Raw genomic sequence first — 26,348 nt, 5'->3', positions numbered from 1 at the left:
TAAGGGCTGGTTTCAGTGTACAAATAATTTGGAATTTTAAAGGAAAATAAAATTTAGAAGTGTTTTGTGGAGAATGCACATATAAACTCAAGAGCAACTTGACAGATCAAGAAAACCATTAGGCAAAAATTGCCTGTGTTTTTTATGTATGCTTGAATATTGTACGTATATATTCCTCTGTGTGTGTATGTCTATAGGTGATGTAGAAATAGATAATATAGATATAAATTACAGAGATAGATGATAGAGATAGATAGATATAGAGATAGAGATGATAGAGATGGAGATGGAGATGGAGATGGAGATGGAGGTAGAGATGGAGATGGAGATAGAGATAGAGATGGAGATGGAGATGGAGATGGAGATGGAGATAGAGATTGATAGAGATAGAGATAGAGATTGATAGAGATAGAGACCGATTAGATAGATAGATAGATAGATAGATAGATAGATAGATAGATAGATAAAAATAGAGATGATGGTAGAAATTGAGGCAGACATAGAGGTAAAAGTAGAGATAGGGACAGAGATAGGTGATACAGATTAGAAATAAGCATGAGTTATTTCTATAATAAACAAAATTAATTTTAACTGCAAAGGACTTCCAGAACACAAAGGAGAGCTCTCCAAATGTATTGAGAGAGTTCCCTCATTGTAATCTGCATTTTTCTTCCAAAACTTTCTACTAGAATTTCTGTCTAGGTTTTCCATCCACTCTGCATGAGTAATTTGTGCAGCACCAGGGGTGAATTGTGTTCCTTGGTACCCTGCAAACCTGTGATGCTTCACCCTGCTCTGCTGAGCTGCAGCCACCTAAAGAGCCTCCACAGGGTGTTCCTCTCACCTGCTGTCCAGAGCTGGTGCTACCTTGCAGTGTTCTGAAATAAAAAGCTTTTTCAGGACCCTGCAGGTGTTGAGACTCCAGGTGGCTCCCAGGCAGTAAAATACAGCCAGGATATTGCTTGCAGATAATTTCACTGCCACCCCACTCAGTGGGGCTTTCTGTGAGGCATCCCAGAAAAATGAAAGGGATTGTGTAGGGTTTTGTTGTTGTTGTTTGTTTCTTTCATTTCTCAAAAAAAAAAAAAAAAAAAGACATTGTCTATTTCAAACGTGTTGCTTGGACAAGCAAAATGCATCTGCTTTTTCTTTAAGGGTCTCTTTGGTGAAATCAAAAAGTGGAAGTAAAAAATGCAGGAAAGAAAACAAAAGCATGAATGCTGGTCTCTGGTTTAGCCTCTGATACGCTCGTGTGCACCAGCAGGACACAGAATCCCGGAATCACAGAATGGTTTGGGTTTGGAAGGGACCCCAAATCCCATCCATTCCCACCCCAGCCATGTCAGGGACACCTCCCACTGTCCCAGTGCTCCAGCCCCAGTGTCCAACCTGGCCTTGGGCACTGCCAGGGATCCAGGGGCAGCCACAGCTGCTCTGGGAATTCCACCCTGTGCCAGCCCTGCCCACCCTGCCAGGACACAATTCCTAATTCCCAAGATCCCATCCAGCCCTGCCCTCTGGCCCTGGGAGCCATTCCCTGGGTCCTGGCACTACTGATCCTTGCAAAAACTCCTTTTCCTGCAGCTCCAAGTATGTCTTTCAAACCAAAGTTCATAATTTGCAGCCGTCATATCATCCTCTTGACTTCTAAAGCAAATTACTGAATGTAAAAGCTACTATCAGCATCCATACAACCTTATTGCATTTGCAATGCTGGAGATACTGGTAAAATATTGTCATAGTTATGTTTATTGTGAATTTAGGAATTATTTACCTGAGACACGGTGCCTCAAGTAAACCCCAGTTCTACGAGCAAGCTGCCCACTTTCTGCTAAGAAAATCAATGTTTTTTGTAGTAGATTTTTTTTATCTAGTCTGCCCTGTTGCTCTTCATAGTATGGACCATTTTCCATGGAGAGGCACAAGGAACTTCTAAATCAAGGTATCCCTTAAGCGATTATAGAATCAGGGAATCACTTAGGTTGGAAAAGTGCTCTGAGATCATTTGAGCCCAGCTGTTCCCCCAGCACTGCCAATGTCACCTCTTGCCCATGTCCCCAGGAGACACATCAAAACAGCTTTTAAATCCCTCCAGGGATGGAGGCTCCACCAGGGCAGCCCTTTCAGTGAAGACATTTGTCCTCATATCTGATATAAACCTGCCCTGCAGTAAAATCAGAAGTATGTGCAGGAAAACTTCCTCTGGCTTTGCAGTTTAAAGGGGCTGGAACGTCTGTCTCAGAAGTCTTGGGGGATGATCTGTACCTTGGAGTAAGACCTGTGATATAAGAAGGTCAAGTTCACTGAACTTTTAACTCCTTGTGAACTCAGGATCTCTGATGGCTCGACCTTTTAAACCCAAGTTTGGTTTTTTGGGGATTTTTTTTTTTTTTGTGTTTTCTTTTTCACTTTTGTGGTTTTTTTTTTTTTTTTTTTGGGGGGGGGGTGTTTCTGTTTTGTTGTTTGGGGTTTTTTTGTGTGTTTTCTTTTTTTTTTTTTTTTTTGGGTTAGTTGTTTTTTTTTTTTTTGTTGATTTTTGGTTTTTGTTTTTGTTTTTTTCTGTAGCTTGTGGGAGCAACTGCACTGTTACTTCTCCAGGAGGTTGATCAGCCCCTTTCTGTGTGTGTTTTTTGTGGTTAAAATGAAGGCACTTTAATCCCAGCTGAAATGGAGCACAGGGCAGGCTCTGAGGAGAATATTCTCATTTAAGAATTGAAAGCCTTTAAGTCTGGTTAGTTTAATGTGACATTTGGGGAAAACACAGCAGTTATATTCCCCATGGGTGTACCCTGGGCAGGTGGTTAAAGGCTAGGCTGATGGCAAGGCATTTCTGCAAAGGCTTGCTGGGAATCAGTCAGTGAGGAAAAATATTAAAGATTGTGTTGCTCAAAATACGTAAATTTTCTATTAACCCCCCATGATACTTGGGTTTTTTCTCTTTTTTTTTTTGTTTTGTTTGGGGTTTTTTTGTTTATTTTTGTTTGTTTGTTTGTTTGGGGTTTTTTTGTTTAGTGTTGGGGTTTTTGTTTTGTTTGTTTGTTTGTTTTGTGTTGTTTTGGTTTGGTTTTTAATGTGTTTTTTTATTAGAAAAGCAAACATTTTTGCTATCGGATACCACAGCAAATTTGAAAAATATGTTCTTTCACTGAGCCATCTGACATAAACACAATAATCTCCTGCAAGACACAAATTACTGCTGATTTCTGTTGTAGGGGTGTCTTTTCTGCTGCCTACAGAGCAAATCCTTAGGGAGCAATCCACTCCATGGAGCTGCAATGTATAAGTGAGAAACATCTACTTACAGGCAACAGAGAAAATATAACTTTTTGTTTGAATTCTTGATGGAAAATGCATCTGCGAAAAGAAGGCAAAGATATTTTATTTCTGTCTGCCTGACAATGCAGTTTCTTGCTTTCTGGTAGAATTTAATTTACATTGACACATAGTTTTATATAGAATTTTTGCTACAACGTGCAGTTGGTAGATAGTCAAGTTTATTTCTCTGATTTATACACCTGAAACTACTTTTTAACCCTCGTAGTAAGATAGTGGATGTGTCACAGCACCTCCCACATGCTCAGTGTTGATTGAAAAATCCTGTTTTTCAAAACTGTGGTTGACTGAAATATTTGCTTCCCAAAACAGTGCAGATACCCTGATGGTAAACACTGGATTTTGGTAAACCAGAATTATACCCACCTGACAGAACGAGGGCTGCAGGAGCTGTTTAAAAGATTAATCTTTGTGAAATGTACACTGGGAACACAAGGGAAAAACAAAACAAAACAAAGCAAAAATAATAGCAAGAAATATCTGATGGATCTACAAGGAAAACACATCGCCCAGAGCTGAAAATATGTTCTTTTCAGATTTAGTAGTGCTGTGATTTCACAGACTTCTCTGTGTGCCGGCGTTCAAAAACTTTTAAGATTTCTACTTTGTTAATAATTTATCACCTCCTATCTCTGTGCTGTTTCATGGCACAACAGAGTTCCCTCTCTGTGCTCGGTGCACTTCTTTGTTGGCTGGACCAGATGTCAGCAGGGGTTGTGTGGGAATATGCAAATATAGAATTTGCAAATATTTTGCTTCAGATATTACTTTCTTTGGGATCCAGCCTTGTTGACTGTAAGAAACAGTTGTGTTTTTGAGAGGATGTTTTACACTTTTCCAACTATAGCTGTACATTTATCTTTTTATTTTGGTTCAAGAAAACCCTGCTGTTTCCTCTTTTTCAAAAATTATCGGTCGCAATTAGTTGTGGCCTAAGTACTCCTAATGAATTTTGGAATATATTTTTTAAAAGAAACATTTTTCTATACCTGTTTAGTGAGAAAATTGCCTATAATTTATTTCTGTCTAAATTTTTATTAAGTCATTTGCAGAAAGCAGCAAGTGTGATGTTGGGAACCTGTGTATAGTTACTTATACTGGAAATAGTATAAATAGTATAAAAATATTAAATATATTAAAATATTATGATAAATTTAATACTTTTAACATATCCACAACAGGACTTTCAAATATCAACTCAAAAATTAGGCCTTTAACAGTCATTGAGTCCATTCAGTGTGTTCCAGGGGGGCTTATAGAGGTTTTATGTGCAGGAACCTACTCAAGGTTGTGTTTGAATTGTGAAAAACACAACCCTTTTTTTTTTTCTTTTCTTTTTTCTTTTCTTTTTTTTTTTTTTTCCTATTTTCTGTAACCCAGGAAGTTGTTAGTCCAGTGTTCCTTTTGGAGGAACCATCGCTTTTGACATTTTTTTTCAGCTTCAGTCAGCCAGATCCCAACTTTCTTAGCTTTGTGAGAAAATTTTTATAACTCTATGTTGAATGAAAGGCTGAGATGGGTATACTTATGTGTCTGCATTCTTTTCATGCTTCCACATGGGCTAGGATGCAAAGTGAATTAATTTTTAAAAGCTGAAGAAAAATAATTTTTTTACATTACTGTTGAGTGCTGATTAGAGTTTTAGGCGTCATTCACACAAATTCTGTAATTTCCCTACTAAGGCATAGGGAAAAATCCTTAATTCTAAAATAGACATAATTTCAACTGCCACTCCCTGCCCACCTCCAGTCAATTTCTTTTTCACACTTAGAAGTGCACAGATAAGTCTAGGAGATAGTTTGTCTGCATTGATTTACCCTTTTGCTTATGCAGTAAAACATCAGAGCTCCTTTGATTAATTATTTAACAGTACAAAGTAGGGAATCACTGTCATTTTTTATTAAAAAAAAAATCTTGTAGCAGTTCAGGTGCTCTTCTAATTGAAAAGAAAAGACATGGAAAATATTCTAGGAGAAAATCTAGCATTTTCAAATTTTCTGCTAAATTTAAAACACTTTGACGGTTTTATTTTACTTTCATAATTCGTATCTCAACTTTGAGATCTATTCTTCTGAAAATGAAAGAACTTGACATATAATCTTGAATTCTCTTCTATAGAAATTCATTCCACCATTAAAAGGGTCAAAGTTTTAATTACATGAAAAGTGACATTCACATTGCACAGACAAACCGATTTTGTTACCACTTCTGAATACCAAAGTTCTGGTTGCAGAGCAGCTTAAGTTAATATCTAATTTAATATAGTGCGTTTTTAATTGGCTGCTGTTACATCTGTGGGTTCTAGTTTAAAATTTGGGTTTGAACTCTTTGAAAGTTGATTTAATCCAAGTTTCATGTTGAAAATTTTTATGATACGTCCCAGTCAAGCAGTTTTTTGTGTAACTTCAGTCAGGTAGGCATTAGAATGGAATGCATATATATTAAAAATGGTCAAAGTTACTCAACTGTTCTCTGGAATTTGGAAGTCCATTCTCATAGCTCTTCTTTTCAATACCTGGAACCAAAAGTGAACCTGGGCCAAGCAGACCTAATGGTCAAGATATAGACCACCTATTTCAAAAGCAAAATACTTCACTTTTTATCCCTCATAATTTTTACGATTTTTGTTATGTCTGGGGGTCCTTGTTTGTGTGTTTAGGGAGGAGTTGATAGGTTTGGTTAGTTTTTGTTTGGCTGCTTTGTTTGTTGCATTTTTGGTTGTTTCTTTCTTTTTTTTTTTTTTCTCTCTTCTAACACCAGGTAGAGGTCTGTTTATTTCTTTTTTAACTTTGGGGAGCAGGGAAATATTTTCCTACCTAGCTCCAGGTCTAAACAAACAAAAACAACAACCAGGTAAATAATGAACTTCCATCCTTCCACCATTACTTTTCATGCTAAAAACAAAATGAGCTGCTTGTGGGTTAGATGAGCCTGTTTATGATCCCAACACTTTTTGCAAATATATTTATCAGTCCTGCCATGAAAAGCGTTGCGTCATTCTCTCTGCTAAAAGCCAAGCAGAAGTTGTGGTATTTGATTCATAGGGAAGGATTTTTGTCTTCCCAGGTGCTGCATCACCAGCCTTTGATTTCCATTTAAAACCCATAATCCACCAAAAACCCCAGTGAAAATGCAAAGACACCTACATTTCTCCTGGCTGCCTTTGGAAGCGTCGCTAGGTACAATGTTGACTTCCCCAGTCCTCACATTTCTATCAAGTTCTGAAATTTATGGTTAAATGCACCCTTCTTGCTGGTCAAGGCTTTCAGCAGAGCATTAATCCCTAAATTCAGCCGTGCCTGGAGCTCCCCGCGCGCCCCGCGGAGCCGATAACGCCTCGCGGGCAGTTTGGACAGCCAAGAAAATAAATCTGTGCCAGATCAAAGGCAGAGCTGAGTCCCAGGGTTGGGTCTGCCCTGCCAGGAGCCCAGGCTTGTTTTGACCAGAGGTGTATTTACCAAGCTGTGCAATAGGGGCTCCAGGGTGTCCTTCTGGCTAATAACACATAATCTTTCTTGTGTCCTGCAGAATGAAGATTAGTGGACCTTTTAATTGCATTCAAGGAAGTATATTATTAGATTATTGCCTTGAAGTGACAAGACGTTCAGTCTAAAAGGGAAAATAAATCTGATTTCTTATGTAAACCTGGAAAAATACTTTTCTGGCTAAGAAAGCAAAAAGATGCTTTCTAGACTACAGTGCGTTCATTTTATATTTTTGTGCTGGTTATTAACAGTGCATAACTAGGGAAAAAAAAAAAAAAAGCTTGCCCTAACATTTCAGAGGATAGCACACCTACACACACATTCACACACATAAAAGAAACAACAACAAAAATTAACAAAAAAACCCAAACAAACAAAACAAAAAAACCAGCAGTAGGCTGCTTTCAAAGTCTAGTATCACAATTTTGACATTTTTTAGTTTATAGCTACAGCAGCATAGCTGTATGGAACAGGTTATGCATAATAATCCCTGCTGACAGATGGGCAAAGTCATTCTTAGAAACAATGGCTGAGTGATGCTGTCTTGGCTACATTTCCTATGAAAATAAGAATTATGCAGTCAGAGCTTTTAAACACAAGAAGAAACTTCCAGCCTTAACCCCACTTATCTTCTAGGCAGACTTAACTTTGCTTACAGGCAGGTTTTCGTTAGTGTTTCAACAGTTCAGTAGTTGTATTAATTATTAGTCAATTTGCAGTGTCTGGTGTGCAAGCTTGTCTTCACCCTGCTCGTCGATCTGTAGCCCAGATACTCATATATTATTGAGACATTTTTATGTGCTGCAGAAAATACTTGCAACATTATTAATTACCCAAGGGGGGGGGGGGGGAGTGGGGAAAGGCAACCAGGTAAATAATGAACTTCCATATTACCACCACTACTTTTTATTTTAAAAACAAAATGAGCTGCTCATGCGTAGATGAGCCCGTTTATGCTCCCAAGATTTTTTACAAATATATTTGTCAGTCCTGCCATAAAAAAAAAAAAAAATTGTTGTCTCATCTTCTCTGCTGAAAGCCAAGCGGAAGTTGTGGTATTCCTTTTGTAGGGAAAGGTTTTTGTCTTCCCAGGTGCTGCATCCCCAGCCTTTGATTTCTGTTTAAAACCCATAATCCACAAAAAAAAAACCAAGAAAAATGCAAGCAAAGACACCTACGTTTCTCCTGGCTGCTTTTGGAAGTGTTGCTATGCAATGTTGACTTCCCCAGTCCTCACATTTCTATCAATTGTCATTCTGAAATTTATGGTTAAATGCACCCTTCTTCCTCTGCTTACATTTCAAATTTTCTTCTCTGTATTTTGGTCAGTATTTTGCTGCTGTTTTACCCTCTCCAGTGCCTGGAATTCCCAGTAATGCTCTTTAACAGAAAACTGAGGCATCTCCACTGGGACAGAGCACTGCCATGCAGGAAATCTTACTGATGCATTTCCTTATCAAGTTGAGATATATTTTAGTAAAATAAAGAGAGGCAACAGAACTCCTGTCTTACTCTATATCTGAAGAGACTGGAACAATCCTATCATCTTACCATGATTTGTTCTTTACTTATAAGCTGAAAGTAAGACAAACAGAAATTCGAATAGTAAATGGTTTATTATTCTTTTTAACTGTGTTATTGTTCTTTTCTGTGCTGAATTTTTTTCATCTCTAGTAATAGCCAACAAACTTGATCAGAAGTTCTCAGTATCATTATTTTAAGTTCAGCAAAAGCTACTTCAGATTATGTCTTCCAGAAATAAAGCTACTTCTTATCATCACACAGGATGATGAAATTGTTTTGCAATTTTTGCCTTTTTGGCTATTGTACAAAGAACTGAGCATAAATTAAACTTCTTTTCCCATTTCTTTGTCTATTTCTGTCCATAAACAGGTGAGCACTAGTGTTCAGCTGAGGAGTTTCACAGAAAAGCAGCATAACATACAGTCAGTGTGTTGTATCATGGTTATATTAATATTTTTATTCTCTCCGCTTTATTTTAATGGCTAATTTTTGTCCTGACCTTGGCTTTCCCACAAGAATTCCAAGTGATTGACCTCACACAGGACAGTGCCCCAGATTTTATCAGCTCTTGGAGTGCACTAAAGCAGCTCAAAGGCTTCTCCGAGCTCCACCAGATGTCTAAGCCTGCTTAATCACTGGTAATTTAATGGGCTATTTTTAAATCTCCTGGCATCCTCAAGGGCTGATGGGCTCTGAGTCTTCCACAGCAGAGAGACAGACGTTTTATTAGTGGTTTCTTGACTGTTGGTAACCAATGCAGCCAACTGTGTCATCTCTGCAGAAATCCTCTAATCATGATTACAGCGAGAATATCTCGTGCACAGATGTGAAATACCCAGTGGTGGGAGAAAAGGTTATGGATTTAATCAACACTGATGTTATCATCTCAAAACTCTAAATTTTCTTTTACTTCAGACCCTGAAATACCTGGTACTAACATTTCCCTTGCGAGTACTCCCTGATAAGTTGTGAGAGTTACTGAGATCAGTGGAACTCATTCTTTTGGTTTGCAGGACCAGGAGGAAAACAGCATTACCTTGTGTGTGCTGTGGGCAGGATTTACCAGGGTCCTGACAGAACCACAGCACATCATCTGCCTTAAAGGTCCAGGAGGAAACGGGAAAAAAACTCCCTCTGGTGCTTTTGAAAATCCAGAACTTAAGGCAAAAATTTCCTTCTTTTTTTTTTTTTTTTTTTTAATATTTAATTTTTGAAACACCAGTGAAATGAGATTATGCACGGCTTAGTAAAGTGTGGTTATGAAAAGCTGGTCTGCAATAAATAGATACTGCTCTGAAAATGGCCATGCAGTTGATCATATGCACCTGTTTTTATCTGAATTTTTACTGAAATGCTGAAAAATATTATAGTAATTTAGCTGGGTTTTTTTCCTCCTTTTCCAGTAATATAACAGGAATTATTAAGTATGTAAATAAGGAAGGATTCACACAATCTGTATTTTTTAAGAAGTAATAGCTACTTAAGGAGTTGCTTCTGGAAATAAAACAACTTTTCATCCTGGTTGTGTTTTTCACTCCAAAATTTTCAACACAATGCCCTGAGAGGTATTTCTGATGGTCTATGGAGATTTCAAATAACAGCTTTCACCCTCCAATTTGTCACTTTTAAATTGTACTGGAGACAGTTGATGGTACATGGAATTCTTCCTAACCTGTTTCTTTAGTGCAGTTACTGCAGCCATAAAGTTGTTCAGAGGGAAAAGCAATTAAGAGCAATAAGAAAATAAGACCAGTATTTACTATCTTAGCCTAGAGGGCTGCAGGCATTAAAAATATAGTGACACAGTGTTAAAATCAGATTGAAGGTCTAAGCTTAAGTGAAAAAGAGGACAGCAAAAATAAAAGAGCTCCACATTTTTAAAGGAGAAAAAGAGTGACTCTCCAGTCTTATTTTATTTTAAAGCAGCCCATCTCTGCCTGGGTTTGAAAAGAAGTTTAAGCATATGACAGCTGATATAGTTAATACATACCCAATTAAATGAAAACACTTTTTGTCTCGTTTTATTTTTACCTGGGAAGCATGAAAATCCTGGACAGTGGAATATTGATCAAAATGCTAAAAAATGCTTCTTTCTATCAAGTTACTATGGCTTTTTCTAGAGCAATTTCTTTTCTGTCATAACTTTCTTCGAATTTTTTCAGGTTGTATCATTAGATAATTATCCTAATAATATGTATTTAAGGGACTAAACAATAAAAACCCTCTCCTGTATAAGATGCTACAATGAAAATTAGGTTTCTCTACAAAGACCATCTAGTTGTTCAGCTGTTTTTTTTTTTTCCCCACAAAAGTTTTTTGATCCAATCGGTCATGATGGATTATAATTTGGAGTTGGTTTTGGGGTTTGGGTTTTTAGTGTGAGCCACTAGGAAAAAAACAAACATACAAACAAACAAACAAAAAAACCAGCCTGAAATGCTGAGTTTCAGTTTACAAAGCAGAACTGCTGGTGAAATGTTGTTAGAAACATACAGATGTTGCACATCTGCAGCAAGCGTATTGTACCAGCACTAATTTTCCTTTATATCCAGATTTTTGGGCATGGAGAAGAGTGCAAAGCACCTTCATCTGATGCAGTATGATAAGAAGATCCACGTTTCTGCCTCTCTGCTGTGGACACTGCAATCCTGTCCCTCTTTTTCTTAGGGTAGAGATAACAGCTCTGACTGTGCCAGTTTACCCTGGAAAAATCAAGGCAATCATGAGGTCCTAAATGAAGAGTAAATAACCTGCTTAAGACAGGGTTTTTTGGTTTTTTTTTTTTACCTGGAAAGGACATCAGTCTCTCTTGATGGGCTTTGGTGTCCAGCTGTGAGTTCCAGCCATTATCTTAGGTATCCCAAAATAATCTAAGACCTCACTGCAATATCAGGATATTTAGTAGGCAGGACTGCAGTTTGGTGAATTAGCAGATGGAGTCAATTGTGGCCTTCTTTTTTCAGTCTCTTAAGGGTAAGAACTGTCCCCACCTTGGCAGTGCTTCCCTCTTATTGTCATATGCACTGGATCCAAGTTTCTTCATTTTTATCCTGGTGCTTTTGTACTTGCCAGGTGGATCAAGATTGCCCAGTATTCATCAGTGTTATCTGATGAGTGATTAAAATAAAATAAAATAAATAAATAAATAAACAGGAAAAATCAAAAAACACAGTCCACAAGATCATAAAGGTAAATAAAAGAAAACCTGTGGGAAAGAAAATGTGTGCCTAAAATAATAAGAAAAGCTGAACATAGGATTGGCTATACTGGGAACAGAACCATAATTTCTGTATAAATACAGGACTAAACTGAACATTTTAAGTACTCCTGAAATGATGAGCAGCTGAAGGTCAAGTGAGCCATTTCACCATTATCCTCACTGTGAAGCAGAGCCTGGCACTCCCTGTATCCTGAGGGTTCTTTCTGTTCCTTTGACACTGCGAGGTTGATGGGGAGTGTGTTATCCTTAAAGACATCTTCACTTTTCATGCACAGGCTCACACGGTGGGCTGTCCTCACAAAGCATGGGCTCCCTTCAAATTGAATTAAGCCAAAAGATGAGCTACAGGAGCTGGTCCAGGGTACCTGGCAGTGGAAGCCCTGCAGCACAGCTGTGCAGACACCTTGTTCTGTGGTGTCAGCCTTGAGGGTCTGCTCCCACTCCCCTGTGGTGTCTGTCAATGTCAAAGCAGAACAGCTGTGCCTATTTCCCCGTCTCTGGCATTTTGGGCAGCATGGTTGGGTTTTGTCATGTGTTGGAGAAGCAGAGAATGGCTGAGGTTTCAAGGAACCTCTGGTGATCATCCCACGAGATGCACACCAACACAAGCACATCCATGCAAGCGCTTCGTTAGAAATGTTTCACCCCCAGGTGTATTTATCTTTGTGCCTTCCCTAAATTAATTCTCCTCCAAACCACCCTGAATTGTCTGTACCATCTGAAACACTGTGGGAAAAGGGAGAAGGGAATAGTTACGGCCCAAGAGAGTTCTTTCAGACACAAGATGTTAAACTGTCTTTTGATCAGCTGCTTGTAGAAATGTACATTAACTGCAGACCATGGTTCTTCTTGTAACCAGCTAATGATCCTATCAGTTGCAGACTAATTGCCTCTACCTCCTTCTAAATTCTGCTGCACTGAAAAAGCCAGAGTCACATTCTAATCCTGTTAATCACATTCAGCTTTGAAGGGTACACACTGGTTGTGTGTTAATTCAACTTCTCTCCCTGGTAATTTGTTTGATTGCCTGTTACTTGCAAACTGCACTAACTGAATAGAAGTGTTCTGTGTCCTGATGGGAAGTTATGACTTTCATTTAAGCTGCTTTAGTGCAGATGTTTTACCTAGAAAGTGGTGTAAATTCTCCTCCACTTTCTGCTCTAAAGTAGCTTCAATACAAAGAATGGAAAACAAGGTAGAAGGTAATGAGGCTACAAAGTAAAAGCTGTATTTCTTTAATTTAAATAATGGTCTTTATTTTCTGAAGACTTCTCAACTTCTTATGAATAAATAAGTAAATAAGATGCTAAAATATGAGATGGAAATGCTTTGTGCTATATCCTGTATTCTTTTCCTTCATCTCCAGCAATATATGTGGTCTGTATTATCAAGACCTGGAAGAGACTCTATTTATTCATTATTTCTTTTTTCACTTTTTTTATTATTATTTTTTAAAGCCTGCACACACCTACAAGTCCTATATAAGTATTAGTATAAAAAAACCCAAAACAAGCAAACAAAAAAAAAATTTTTTAAAAAATGAGCATATGCCAAATTACCTTCCAGCTTTCCACATCATTTTCTGAGCAAGAGTGCAAGGCCACTGGGTATGTCCTATAAGCACAAAACAATCAGTACTGGGACATTTTTATTAACACTGGATCTATGTGATAATTAAGATTTATTATGATTCTACCTTTGGAATCCTGTGAATCTTAATGAGAAATTTTTTTCCTTCTGGTTCTGAATTTCAATGAGGAGTACTCTGAGTGTCATGGCCATGTTAAATATTTGTGAAATCCTCTCAGCTCACTTTCAACATTTTAAAAGTAAACAACTGGTTTTGTGGAGACATTTTTTCAAGTTAACAGGAGAGACATTGACTTTTAGTATCAGAAGCATTCTCTGCCAAAAAGGGGTTGCACTTGTAAAATGCTAATGTCAAAATTATTTATAAAGAGAATCTGAAGTTGACTCTGAAATGTTTAGTTCAAAAGCTGCCTGAAAATGTGGACCAATTAGTGATTCCTTACCAGATCAGTCTTTTTGGAAAAAAAAAAAACAGACTACTCATTTAGACTCCAAAATATTTGGAAGCAAGGTCTGGAGACCTGGTGTTTATTAATTCATTAAAGACTTACACTAATTAGCTGTGCTCATTTCCCAGGGGCCCACTTAGGCTGTGGAACCCTGCTCCCCTGCATTCCTTACAGGAGAGAAAAGTCCCTTCAAGCCGCCCATGAAAGCTTCCAAAGCAGGCTCCTGCTCTGACTGAGTCCCTCTCTCTCCCCATTGAACAGAGAGAACACACAAAGGGTTTTGCCTTCCTTCATACCCTGGGGTGCCCCAACATTGCTACTGGCACTAAATGATGGCAATAAATTAGCTCGTTCTGGTAAAACCAAAATTCTTGAGGCATCTACAGACCCTGACATTTCCCTTTAATGTTTTGGTATCTCAGTACCAAACATTTAAAGTACTTTCTTTCCTTAAAAAGATTTACTATTCCTTATTTGCTCCAGTGTTGGGATTACCAGGCTTCCTTTGTTTGATTGCTCTAAACAGTGATTTTTTTTCCTCTTATATTCTCATAAATGTACTCTTACACTTTTCTGTGTCTTCTTCTTTATATTGCCACAGCATTCCAGGAGGTCTGAAGGGTCGGAAGGGGCTTTAAATCCCATCCATGCCACCCCTGCCATGGGCAGGGACACCTTCCACTGTCCCAGGTTATTCCAGGCCCCAATGTCCAACCTGGCCTGGGACACAAGTCCAAACCCCAATGTCCAACTTTAAAAGACACTGTCTAGGACCAGCTGACTTCTGAAGCTCATTTTTTTTTTTTGCTGCTGTTCCTCATGATTGATTTTTTTTATGCTCCACAGCACATCTGTTCTTCTGCCCAGCCCCACATTCTGTTCAACATGAGTTTGTTCAGCTTCCCAAAAACCCAGCACTGGATCTTCAGCATTTGATCAGCCAGAGAGTCTTTATTCTTCACTTTCTAGTTTCTTCTTTTTTTTTTTTTTTTCCTGTAAAAACATGCCAATCATCTGGTTGTGGTGTTCAGCACTCCTCTCACTTTACTGTAATATTCTTACTCTGAGTCTCTCTTGCCTGGTTTAATGGACAGTATTAAAAATGCCAACTGCTTCACAGCCATTTATTGTTTGAAATAAATCCACCATATTTTTAATTTCTTTTTTACTGGCTCGCCACATTGCTGGAGGACACTGAACGAAATCTCAGTTATACTCTCAAATTTCAAGAAAATATCAGTTTTGATAGGGAATTCAAGTCCTTCATTCTGCCTCTAAAATTACATTATTAGGTCAATTTACTTTTGTTATTGCATTCTCTTTCTTGATCATTTTAATCCCAGGCATCTGGCCCAAATCTGTTACATCCAGTGCTGGGTTCTGGTTCAAAAAGAACTGATCACAGACATGCTGACTCATGTGGAAACTACTTGAAAGCTCGGATTTTATTAGGCTTTAAGACTCCTGCCTTGCATATTTAAAAATCATTGTGCTAAGATTATAAAATAGAGAACTCAAAAAGAAAATAACATTCAAGAAATGAGAAACTTTGAGCTTTTGAAGTGGAAAAAGAAAGAATGGCATAAAGTGAGAAAGAATTTCAGGAGGAAAATAAGCATGATAGCAAATGTTTTAAGAGACTTACTAAAGCATAGGCTCATGAACTTAGAAGGAAATGGAAAGGCACTTGAGGAATCCACCGCATATTCTGATTATTAGGAGCACATGGGAACACTTTTTAGCTGCAGATCATTCCCAGTGTAGATTAACTGGGTTATTTGGGGTCCATGTATGACACTCAGCACGATGGGGAAAGGTGTGAGATTATTCCATATTGTGACATTAGGTGGTATCAAAAATAAATTAAAAATAATAAAAAAAAGGAAAATAGAGATAAATTGATTGACTGGGATCTTGAAGAAGTAAAATTATTGTCCATGGTGCCAGCACACAATGGGAGGTACCAAAGCTGCACCATTTTGCTCTGGTGTGTTGCAAAATCAGAGTGGAAAGTGTTCTAATTGTGTTCTCCTCTGTTAGTTTTATTATTATTTATTTATTTATGTTTCTTTGGGGTTGGTTTGTTGTTGTTGTTGTTTTTATTTTTATTTTGTTGGTTTTTTTTGAGAGGTGGGGTGGTTTTTGGTTTGTGTTTTTTTTTCTGGTTTTTTTTTTTTGGTTAGTTGGTTGCTGGGTTTTTTTTTTTAATTTTAAACTGTTCTGTTTAGGTTGACCTGCTCATCCCTACAAAGATCACTGGAATAATCACCCAAGGAGCTAAAGATTTTGGCCACGTCCAGTTTGTGGGGTCCTACAAGCTTGCTTACAGCAACGATGGGGAGCACTGGAAAATATACCAGGATGAAAAGCAGAAGAAGGACAAGGTAAACCAAACAGAAAAATCAGTATTTTGATCACGTTAACACCACTGATGAGATTCTGGAGGTTATTTTGTTGGGTTCCATATGCACAGGGTCCCACAGGTTGGGGTCAGGGTAAACAAAAGTATCACAAAATACAACAACATTCACAGTGCAGTGATATCACACCCACCAGTGCCATGCACCTGATTTAATGCTGTTAAATACAGGGCATAAAACTTTACAGCTCTCCATTAATCACAGCCATTTCTTCATTTAACCATAGAGCAGAAGGTGTATGAATAGCAGTGTATTTTTATATTTTTTTTTTTAAAAAAGGTGTTTCAGTGCATATTTTTTTTGTTAAGTATGGACTACTTTCAGTGATTTCCTGTGAAGCACATCCTTGTTACCCAGCCATTCTGGACAGACGATTTTTTATTTTTTTTTTAATTAATGGCTACAATTTCAAATACCCCCTGAAAATATTGTTTTTATTATGCTATAAAATGAATAAGAAACATAAAAAAAGTTTCACAACTTCCTCTGCAAATGTTTAATGAGAGGCATAGGGAAGGTATAGGTTTACTGATTGATTTACCTGCAAGCATTTAACTTTCCTCGTTATTCACTGTACCCTTCCCTTAAACTGTGTAACACTTTTATACTGCAAATACCTGAATTTCATAATAACATCCATTAAGAAAAATATTCCAGCATATGTGTCACTTAGGGAAACGTTAGCCAAGATGACAAAATATGAATTATTTATTAAATGTCTTATTGGGGTTATGTCTGATTGAAACAAAAGATAAATTTATTGAAATACCAGATGGCTGATGCATCTGATAACATCTCAAATCTGGGTATTCAGAGTGATAAATGTTCAGACTTCCACTTACATTTCTTAGTTTAAATAAAAATTATTCGAGAAATAAACCAACATATTCTTCACGTAAGTCAGTTAAATTAATTTTCTTTCAAACAGTGAGAAAACTTTTGACATGCATCAAAATGTGTTGTGCGAGTACAGGGAGCCTTGATGATGAGGGGCTAGACAGCTGCATCTCCCACATTGCACAGATTTTTAACTGATTGATTAAATGTCATTGATTAGGTGAACACGTCCTAAATTAATGGATTACTGTATGTCTGTGTCTGCATTGTCAGGCCCTGCCATCCATGACACTGTGCATTCCCACTCCTGAAACCCAAATGTCACCTCACTGTGGCTTTAACCTAAACTGGGATTTTTATTTTTTTTTTTTCCCCTAAAGGATTTTAAATGGGGAGAACAGAATAAGTTGGTTTAGCCACCTGGCTCAGAAGGTTCTGACACCAATATTGTGGATGTGTCTGGTATAACTGGCTGCCAGATAACAACTGGAAACAAACATCTCACCTTCTGCAGGCACACCACAAATGCATTTCAATTTGAGTGACAGATACTTTGCACACATCCTATTTTAAATCCCCGGCATTAAAAAAGAGAGGGGAAAGTTCTGCTGTGGATGAAATGTCTTCTCTAAACCAAACTTGTGCTGTTAATGGTTGCATTAATTGTGAAGGAGAGCATGGGTTGGAGTCCCTGGTGATAACACAGTCACAGCAAATCTAAAAGAAGATGCACTCTGACTTAAAGTACTGTTCCAGAATACGTTCGTTTGTACCATTGGCCAAAGCAATTAAATTGTTTTTGCCTTCTTCATCAGAAGGACTGATAATTGCTACACATGTATTCCATTAGGGACAATGGAAAACTCTTAATCGTTGTCTTATTTAAACACATCACTCCCTGTATTAATTAATAACCCTGAGAATAAAATAAATGCATATTATTATGATTCTTTAACAAGTCAAGCTCAATTCAAAGCACAACAAGATCAAATGCACTTCACTGGAAATTAGGAGTTAGGATTTCTGAATCTAAATTTGTACAAGATAAACAAACAAGCTCACTTGATTTCAATCTCAACCTCAGCCTTTGATACACAAACATCAAACTAAAATATCTGTTTTCGGGGTGTTTTTTATCTATACCACAAATATTCAGAAAAGCTGAGAAAGTTTGATGGCAGAGTGTGACTTTCCAGAAGTCAATGAATTTGGCAAAACTTTAGAGGATGTAGGACTGAAAGGGTCTCAGGGCAGCACTTAGGTGTGCACCTTTTGACCTCCAAAGGCACCGTGGTCCTCTCCTCCTATTCCCTCAGCAAAAAATGGGATTCAAGAACCCCCAAGCCCCTTCCTGCCACCTTGGAGTAGGTGCAGACAAGTTAAAAAATTCAGAGCTGAGGCTTAATTCATTCACCCGTCCTTCACCTCAGACAAGGCTGTACCATCCTTTATCAGATTATTATTTAGTATGTTCCAAGAGACAGATCGTGATGGAAATTCTATAAACAGTCAGCTCCAGAGTTTAAATATCCTCTGAAGTGGAAAGGTGGCTTATCCCCCTTTGCTGCCATGTACCCACCCTGTCCTCAGAGGACACAAAAAACTGATTTTATCTTTTTTTTTTTTTTTTAATTTTTGTTTTGGTTGGAGTACCTCAACCTAGTTCTTCTCAGTTTCCATCATCCATTTCATGGCTGAGAATACATAAATTTCTTCAGCCAGAGGAATGGAGTGTCACCCAGTTAACCCTTTTTGATACCAAACCCATCCTCACCACTCCAGCTGTGTGGATGCAGTGCTCCCATGGGATTTTCCCACTGGATTGAAACCCTGGCATGTGTGCACTGGGACAGAAATATAAATAAAAATTAATTCTTTCACAGGGAGAAAAATCAATGCTGTACCTCATCCATGAGGAGCAGGAGAGGAACAGCATCACTGTTCCTGTCTGACATTGCCACCTTTGCACAGGATCCACTACAATTTCTTTAGCTTAGGGTAGGACACCAGATTTGCTCCCAAATGCAAGAAAACTGTGAAAGAAACCAAGTTTTCATAGCAATGTGAAAATTCTGTGAAAAGTAACATCTGTTTTCAGGAGATACAAATGAGAGGTGGAAGGTAGATACCAACAACTATCAAGAGCAGCAAGCATAAATTATTCATATTTTACCCTCATTAGTATATTTATTAACTGAATGTCTTCATTTATTCTATGAAGGATAGAACACATAGATTTCTTATTTCTCCTGAGGGTGATTTAATCATCCTGTACTCATCCTATGATCCTTGTTTAACCATCAAAACAGTTTAGGGAAAAGGTGGCTCCAAAACATTTCAGGGAATGGAAGACAGGGTGAAAAGGAAAAAATAACTTTTAAAGTCACAGACAGAAAAATTCTAGGGATATTGGTAGATGAAATAATGATGATTTGTAGGTGAACGAAATAATGATTTGTAGGTGAATATTGTGGCTTTATGATGAAACGGTGACTTTAAAATTTAGACAAGAGCTGAGAACTTAATCCCATCTGGTACTTAGCATCTCACTGCTGATCTGTTTACATATCAGGAGATCTCACTGAATTCCTGGGGCTGCTCACTTACCCCTAATCATTGCTTTTTGAAGTTCATTTGCAAAGGACAAAATGACTGGTCTCTTTTTATTATGTTGTCTACAATACATTGTATTTTATTTATATATTTGTATAAATACATAAAATATCATTACTTGCACACTGTGTGCAGACTGTAAATTGGGTCAGTCCTTAACAAAACAGTGTTTTAGAGGAGAAGGAAATAGGGTGTTCAGTTTTTTGCACTATTTCACATGGAAAAGCTGTTCCAAGCACAGTGTCTCCTGCAGCTCCTGCCTGGCTTCTGCTGTTTTAATGGCCAGTCATTTCATTTCACATCTGTGCTGAATTCCTGTGAGCACAGACAAAAAGTTACTGAGAGGGAAAAAAAAAGAAAAAAATAAAGAGCAGGGGGGAAGCACAAATGGAGCCTTTCACATTCATTTTAAAGAGTTTGAATGAGTTGCCTAGAAAAAATATGAAAGCTTTGCCTGTGAAGAAAAATAAATTACATTGCAGGCTGTCATGTAGGAAGAAAATATATTTTAGAAACAGGACCAGAGCTAATAGCTATCTTGTTCTTCTCAACTAGAGGTCAGTAGCTCACTGTGCCTCCAGAGCTGAGGACGTTCCAAACCAAATCTGACCTTTTTCTTTCTTTTTCTTTTTTGTTTTTGTTTGTTTGGGGTTTTTTTATTGTATTTATTTTTGTTTTTAAAAATTGCATTCCAACATGTGATTTATAAATTGCACAGCCTGCTGTAGGTAACTCAAGGCCAGCTGCAGGGTCAAATGGCATTTCAGAGGCTGGGTTTTTTTTGGTTTTTTTGTTTTTTTTTTTTTTAACAGGAAGATGAGAACGTTTGAAAGTAGCCTAAAGGAGTCTGGCAGTCTTAGCACTGCCAGTCATCATCACCCATCAGCAGTGCATTTAACTGCAGGCAGACAATAGCCAGTATGCAAATGGCCACTGGGTTTGTGCACAAAATGATGAACTAGTTATAATTTATATATTTCTGACTGTACAGTCCATTGCCAGGCTGAGAGGAGACAGGAGCCTGATTATTAAAGAAAAGTTAAATCATGTGAGGTTAAAAATGTTTCTGCTAGATTTGCTATTGCTTTTTCTTTCTGTTGATGTTTAATTGTTATAATACCAGGTTTACACTGATAGATTCAATTCCTACATATAATCTACATGCTTGGCACAGGTAACGATTTTTTTATTATTATTAATAGGACTTAAATTATTACTACTTGATAGTATTATCTGCAATAATGGTTGTAAATTTTAATCTAAGTGGCCTTTTATCCGTGCTGATTTAAATAATGAGTGACTTGCACTACTTTGAAATGAATTGTCATGATTTGTGTCAGGTGAAGATCTAGCTATGCTCACTGAAATGAGCACACACCTCTCTCCCTCACACCACACCCAAAGCTGGGGAAAGACAAAATGTGCAAAAGACAAAATGCTCAGATTTACAAGCTACCTTGTTTTTTTGTAAGCATTTCTAGAGGCAGGATGGTCTTCAAAATATTTTTCTTTTTGGCTTTGAACCTCCTATAAGACATGTACAGTGGACTAAATGCCCATTTTTGTAGCATCAACACATAGATCAGATGGGAAAGGCAGTAAAAGAATGTGAGAGTATGTAAATTTAAAAGTTTTGCCTGCCCCTGTCTGTTCTGAACATCAAGAAATAACAAAGGCTGTGTAAAAATATTAATGGATATATTAGTGTACACTTGATGTATAGTAACTGAAGGAAATAATGTCTTTTTCTCCTCTTATTTATTCCAAAAATGCATGTGCCCACAAACACATCCATGTGACACCTTTATTTTTCTGAATATTGAGATGTTCTGCTCTGAAGCAAACTCTGAACAGGAGCCGTGACTGGATATTCTTTATAAAATATTCGTCCTCTAATATCAGCAGGATTAACTGCTCCATGAAATAACATTTTTAAAATATTCTGCTCCGTATGAAAGATGTCATTAAGGTATTGCAGACAACATTCCTTTCCCCAAGCTGCTAATCCTCAGGTATTTCTCCTAAATTATTCTGTCTTAGAACAGTTTTCTTTTTAAAATTCTAATCAACTTACATTCTCGTTATCTGGATTTTCTGCTAATGCCATAAAACACTTTGTTTACATTGACAAATCTCACTGAATGTTTGAAATCAAGACATTCAAATTGCTTGCTGGACACAAGTATAAACAAGAATTTTTTGCGTTTCATACTTCTCAGCAGAGAATGTCAGTACCTATTTTCCTGGCTTTCACTCCTTTCACCTTTTTTTTTTTTTTCCATAAAGTAATCATTAATAAAGTTCATGATATTTAAAAGCACAGCAGCATGCATTATGCATTTTTGGGGTTTTTTTTTTTTTTTTAAACAGCAGCTGCATGAGACTGAGCTACAGAGGAGCTACACATGGGTGTGGATGGTCTGTATGTGTAAAACTGCTAGAGCTGCTGAGTAAACATTCCTGCAATATTTTTCAGACACTGTAAAATCTGAAATATTCTACAACAGGGTCAATAAAAAAGCAGGAGCTTTTTGATCCACTTGTACAAATGAAAAGGCACCTTGTAAAGCCACTGCTTTTGGGGAGGGTGAAGCTCTGTCCAAAAGGAAGAAACATCCTGTAGCAGATGTCCAGAAAATTGGAATGATGCCTTGGAATTTTGGCTTTTATATTTTTAATATATCTGTAACCCTGCAATTCTTTGGTGCGTAACTCTAAACTCCACAGCCAGTGTGAGCTCTGCTCTCCCAGTTTGGGCACACACAACAATTCCTCTCCAGGCTGGGAATCAAGGACCCCTCACTGCCTCAGCCCTGAGATGGAAACTAAAGTGAGCTGGGGGAGCAGGCTGGGGGTAAATGACTTCATTACCTGAAGCTGTCATTGGGAGATTAACCCCAACCTGCAAATGGAGCAAACTTGTAAAAGTGTGAAACCCTGTGAGCCATTGTCCATTTTGGGTGCAGCCCCAAGGGGTTTTGTCTGCCTGAAATGCACCTGAACACCTTCAATACATAGAACTGCTTTTTATTCCCTTAATGTTGTCTGGACTCTGTTTCTAGGTAGTCCAAAAAGGCATCAGGAAAAGTAAGGTTGTTATTCTTCCCTAGTGCTCTTTCCCAGCTCTGATTTTTACTTTTTTTCCCCTGTCTCTGTCCTTAATAGCCCCAGCTGTTTTTCCCCCTCTCAATTTATCTGATCTTTAGCAGTGGTTAAAGGCTGTGGAAGCTGTGCCATGTTTTAATTATGTTTTGAAAGGGGAACTGTGACCTTCAGAATGCTCCAGACGACCCTGCTCTCATTGCCTGTCCCCTCCTGGCCCTGCTGAGGGGACACTGCAATATTGCCTGCCATCGATTTTCCCCACGCCACTTATGGTTTTATAGACATCTACAGTATCTCCACTCAGGATGGAGAGTCTTCTCTATTTAATAACTCCCAAAAAAAACCACTTCTTTTTGCTGCTTCTTTCTCTGTGCTTGCTGTTTTGGGTGAGGCAGGAGCAAACCTGCACTCGCCCAGAGCTGAGAATGAAGGTGTGCACTGGGACATTGATAATTTGCATTTTGGTCTTTATATCTTGAGCACAAATCACCCCAGGGTTATTTAGTCGTTGGGATTTTTTTTTTATTTTTTTATTTTTTTTTACATAGAGCATTGTATTGTAATTCCAACATCAGCCTCTGAAATCTTAAAAAAAAAAAAAATCACAGCAGTCTTCAGAGCTATCCTTAATAAAAAACTGCTCAGAAATAAATGTGAGGCATGGTCATTGAGAGGCATCAGCTTTTCAAGGGTTTTAGTTGCTTTGGTGGCTTATTTAGTTTTGACTGCTTGGGCATAAAGCAACAGGTAAGTAAAGAAAAATTACTTTTAGCTACAGAAATAGCTTTGTTTTTCCTACTGATAAGTCATGTTTTGTCCTTTGTCCTCTCTGCTCCTTCCAAATTCCTTCACTCCATTACAGAATTGAGGGTAAAGGAAAGTGAAGAGAGGGAAAGGATATAGTTTTTCCCATAAGAAATTTGCCATGGGGCCACAGAAAAAGAACAGTAAGTTTCTGTTAGTATGCTGTATCTCATGCAGGTCATATTTGTGGATGTTGACAATGCTTCCCTTACTTTCTGATAAATTTATTTCCCTAAAATCCTTCTTCTGATCTAGCACATTTAGTTAATTTCTTGAAGCTAGATCTTGAATTTTGAGGGAAGGTGTATTTTGTATTTGCATAAAATAACCTCTGAGATGGATGAGATAGACTTCAAGTGATAATGAAATTATGCATGTGTTAAAAATAAAATTTAATTCTTGTTTTCCTGCTGTAAGTAAGTGACATAATCCTCCCTCCTTCAGCTGTATTTGTTGCTGGTTTCACATCACATAATTTTAATTATCTTGCATATCTACATGCAGATATAAACACTGGGGCTGTAGAAAGGTTCCTTTGTGTAGCCTGGAAAAAAAATATCAACAGATATTTCACATGCATGTGAAAGAAATCAAATTACAAAAACAATTTAAAAAAAATAAAACAAAAAAACCCACCAAAACAAAAAAAACCCAAAACAAAAAAAAAAAAAGCAAACACCAAAAGAACCCACAAAAAACTCACAAACAAACAAACAAAAAAAGGACAATTTAAAGCTTTCCTGGCTGCATTTTGGGTTTTGGGAGGTGCCAGTGCAATTTCAATTATGAACCTAGTGCTTGTTGTTTTTTTGCTACAAATGAAGCTGGACTTGAGGTGCAAACCTTGTCAGCCCAGGCTCCTGCTGATTTATGCAACAACACTGTACTTGATTTATGCAACAACACTGTACTTGGGCAGCAGACAATTTTTCCTGTGCTAAATAGTTTTGGTTTGGGTTTTCTTTTTGTGTGTTTTTTTTTTTTTTTCCCTTAGACTCACAAAAGTGATGTTTCTGTGGTCATTTTCTCTGCTACTTTATGATTCCATCAGAACTCCCACATCCTTTCATGCTCCCAGCTGTGTGATGGCAGACAAGAAGGGGAATCCATCACTTGTAAAAGAGCATCACCTGGGGAGGGGACAGATTTTGTTGGATGTCCTAAAAGGACAGTAATGGAGAGAAGCTTCCAAAATCCAAAGAGGTGCAGCGTGGAGACCAAACAGCTTTGTGAACATGTCACAGAGGAACTAGAGTCAGGGCTGAAATGTTAGATCAGCCACCATGGACTTCAAACTCCGATATTTTTCAAAGAACTTCTAGGAAACCTGTAATTCTGCATTAATTCAGTCATATAAGCACTTTTCCAGGACGTCCATATTCTTCTCTGCATGATGCAAACGACAGTCATTCATTTCAAGTGGAAAAGCCATCAGGTTCAGTTTTTACAAATGAGAAGTGAATTGGCTGACATTTTAAGAGAATGAACATTTCCCATAAAAACTGAAAATAGCCCAAGGGGATAATCTGATCATTTTGCCAAAAATTGGTGCTGTGGCCTTTGAATTTAAATAGTGGCTGGCAGGGGAAAAATTTGGCATTGATTTATCTCAGATAGGAGTTTTATAACTCACTTTTGTGTGGGTTAACCAATACAGGTAGAAATAAGATCATAACATGCATTGTACTATGCTAGGATGTTTTATCACAGCCTGATGCCCTTAATTCATCTGCTGACTTTTGTCTGACATGACAAGATGATATCCTTGATAATCTCCTATTTTACAAGGGTTCATATAGTTACATCCCAGCTACGTTCATAAGTGACACAGTAAAAATTCTTAACTTTAATTATTAATGTTATTTTCTCTGAAACAGTAACAGGATCTCCTGGGATGAATTTGAGATGGTACAAATGGCAAGTAGAAAGACATTTAATTTTTTAAATGTTAATGATTTTTTGTGCAACTTTCAGAGCATGGCCCTGGCAGAACAGTGGGTGAAGCTTTGAGTAGAAGGCTCTACCTGCACCAGGGCTTAGTGTGAATGATTCACAAGGTCTTAGCAGAGGCAGGAATCACAGATTTGGTTTGGAAGGGATCATAAATCCCATCCATTCCCACCCCATCCATGTCAGGGACACCTCCCACTGTCCCAGTGCTCCAGCCCCAGTGTCCAACCTGGCCTTGGGCACTGCCAGGGATCCAGGGGCAGCCACAGCTGCTCTGGGAATTCCACCCTGTGCCACGGCCTGCCCACCCTCCCAGCAAAGGACTCCTTCCTAAAACCTACCCCAAACCTTCTCTTTGCCACTCTAAATCTCAAGTATAAACAGCGTTAAAAGTTGCGACAAAAAGATGCGATAAAAATCCACAGGCAGATCCACGCCCGTCGGAGTTTCACTTCAAAACCCTCCCCGCTGCTTCCCCGCGGATGTTCCAGGAGAGAACTTCCACTCAAAACCCTCCCCTTTTTGCTTCCCTGCAGGTGTTCCAGGGGAACTTCGACAACGACACGCACCGCAAGAACGTCATCGAGCCGCCGATCTACGCGCGGCACGTGCGCATCCTGCCCTGGTCGTGGTACGGCCGCATCACCCTGCGGTCCGAGCTGCTGGGCTGTGCTGCCGAGGACTGAGCCTGCCCTGCTCCTGCTGTAGAACAAGCCTGTAGGATGCTGAGTGGGGTTTTTCTTTTCCATGAACCAGTGCTCGCTCATTTTTATGGTAGGCCGCTAGCTGTCTTTCGCCAGGAGGTCTAAGCCTGCCCTTTTAAAATGATTCGATCCAAGTTGTTTTCTTCCTTTTTTTTTTTTTTTCGGCCCTTAAAATCTTGTTGGTGTAGTCCCTTCTGCTGTGGAATTATCCTCCTAGCTCTCCTTTGAGTTGTTCACCACCGGTTGAAATGCGTTGAGGGAAAAGAGAAAAAAGGAAAAAAAAAAAAAAAAAAACAAGAAACAGCAGCATCCTT

At 38.2% G+C, this 26,348-nt stretch overlaps 1 protein-coding gene across 1 annotated transcript in view; it reads left to right on the top strand.

The window, feature by feature from the left end:
- The window catches only part of EDIL3 (EGF like repeats and discoidin domains 3), a 229,900-nt gene extending 203,884 nt beyond the window's left edge, over positions 1 to 26,016 (top strand). Inside the window, exons 10-11 of the mRNA XM_062514022.1 lie at positions 15,830 to 15,985; positions 25,867 to 26,016. Coding sequence (XP_062370006.1) covers positions 15,830 to 15,985; positions 25,867 to 26,016 — 306 coding nt within the window. The remainder of the gene's footprint in view (positions 1 to 15,829; positions 15,986 to 25,866) is intronic.
- The last annotated feature ends 332 nt before the right edge of the window (positions 26,017 to 26,348 follow it).

This window comes from Cinclus cinclus, chromosome Z (genome assembly GCF_963662255.1).
Source record: "Cinclus cinclus chromosome Z, bCinCin1.1, whole genome shotgun sequence".
NCBI classification, from domain to species: domain Eukaryota; kingdom Metazoa; phylum Chordata; class Aves; order Passeriformes; family Cinclidae; genus Cinclus; species Cinclus cinclus.
This window is presented reverse-complemented; position numbering and strand designations above follow the sequence as displayed.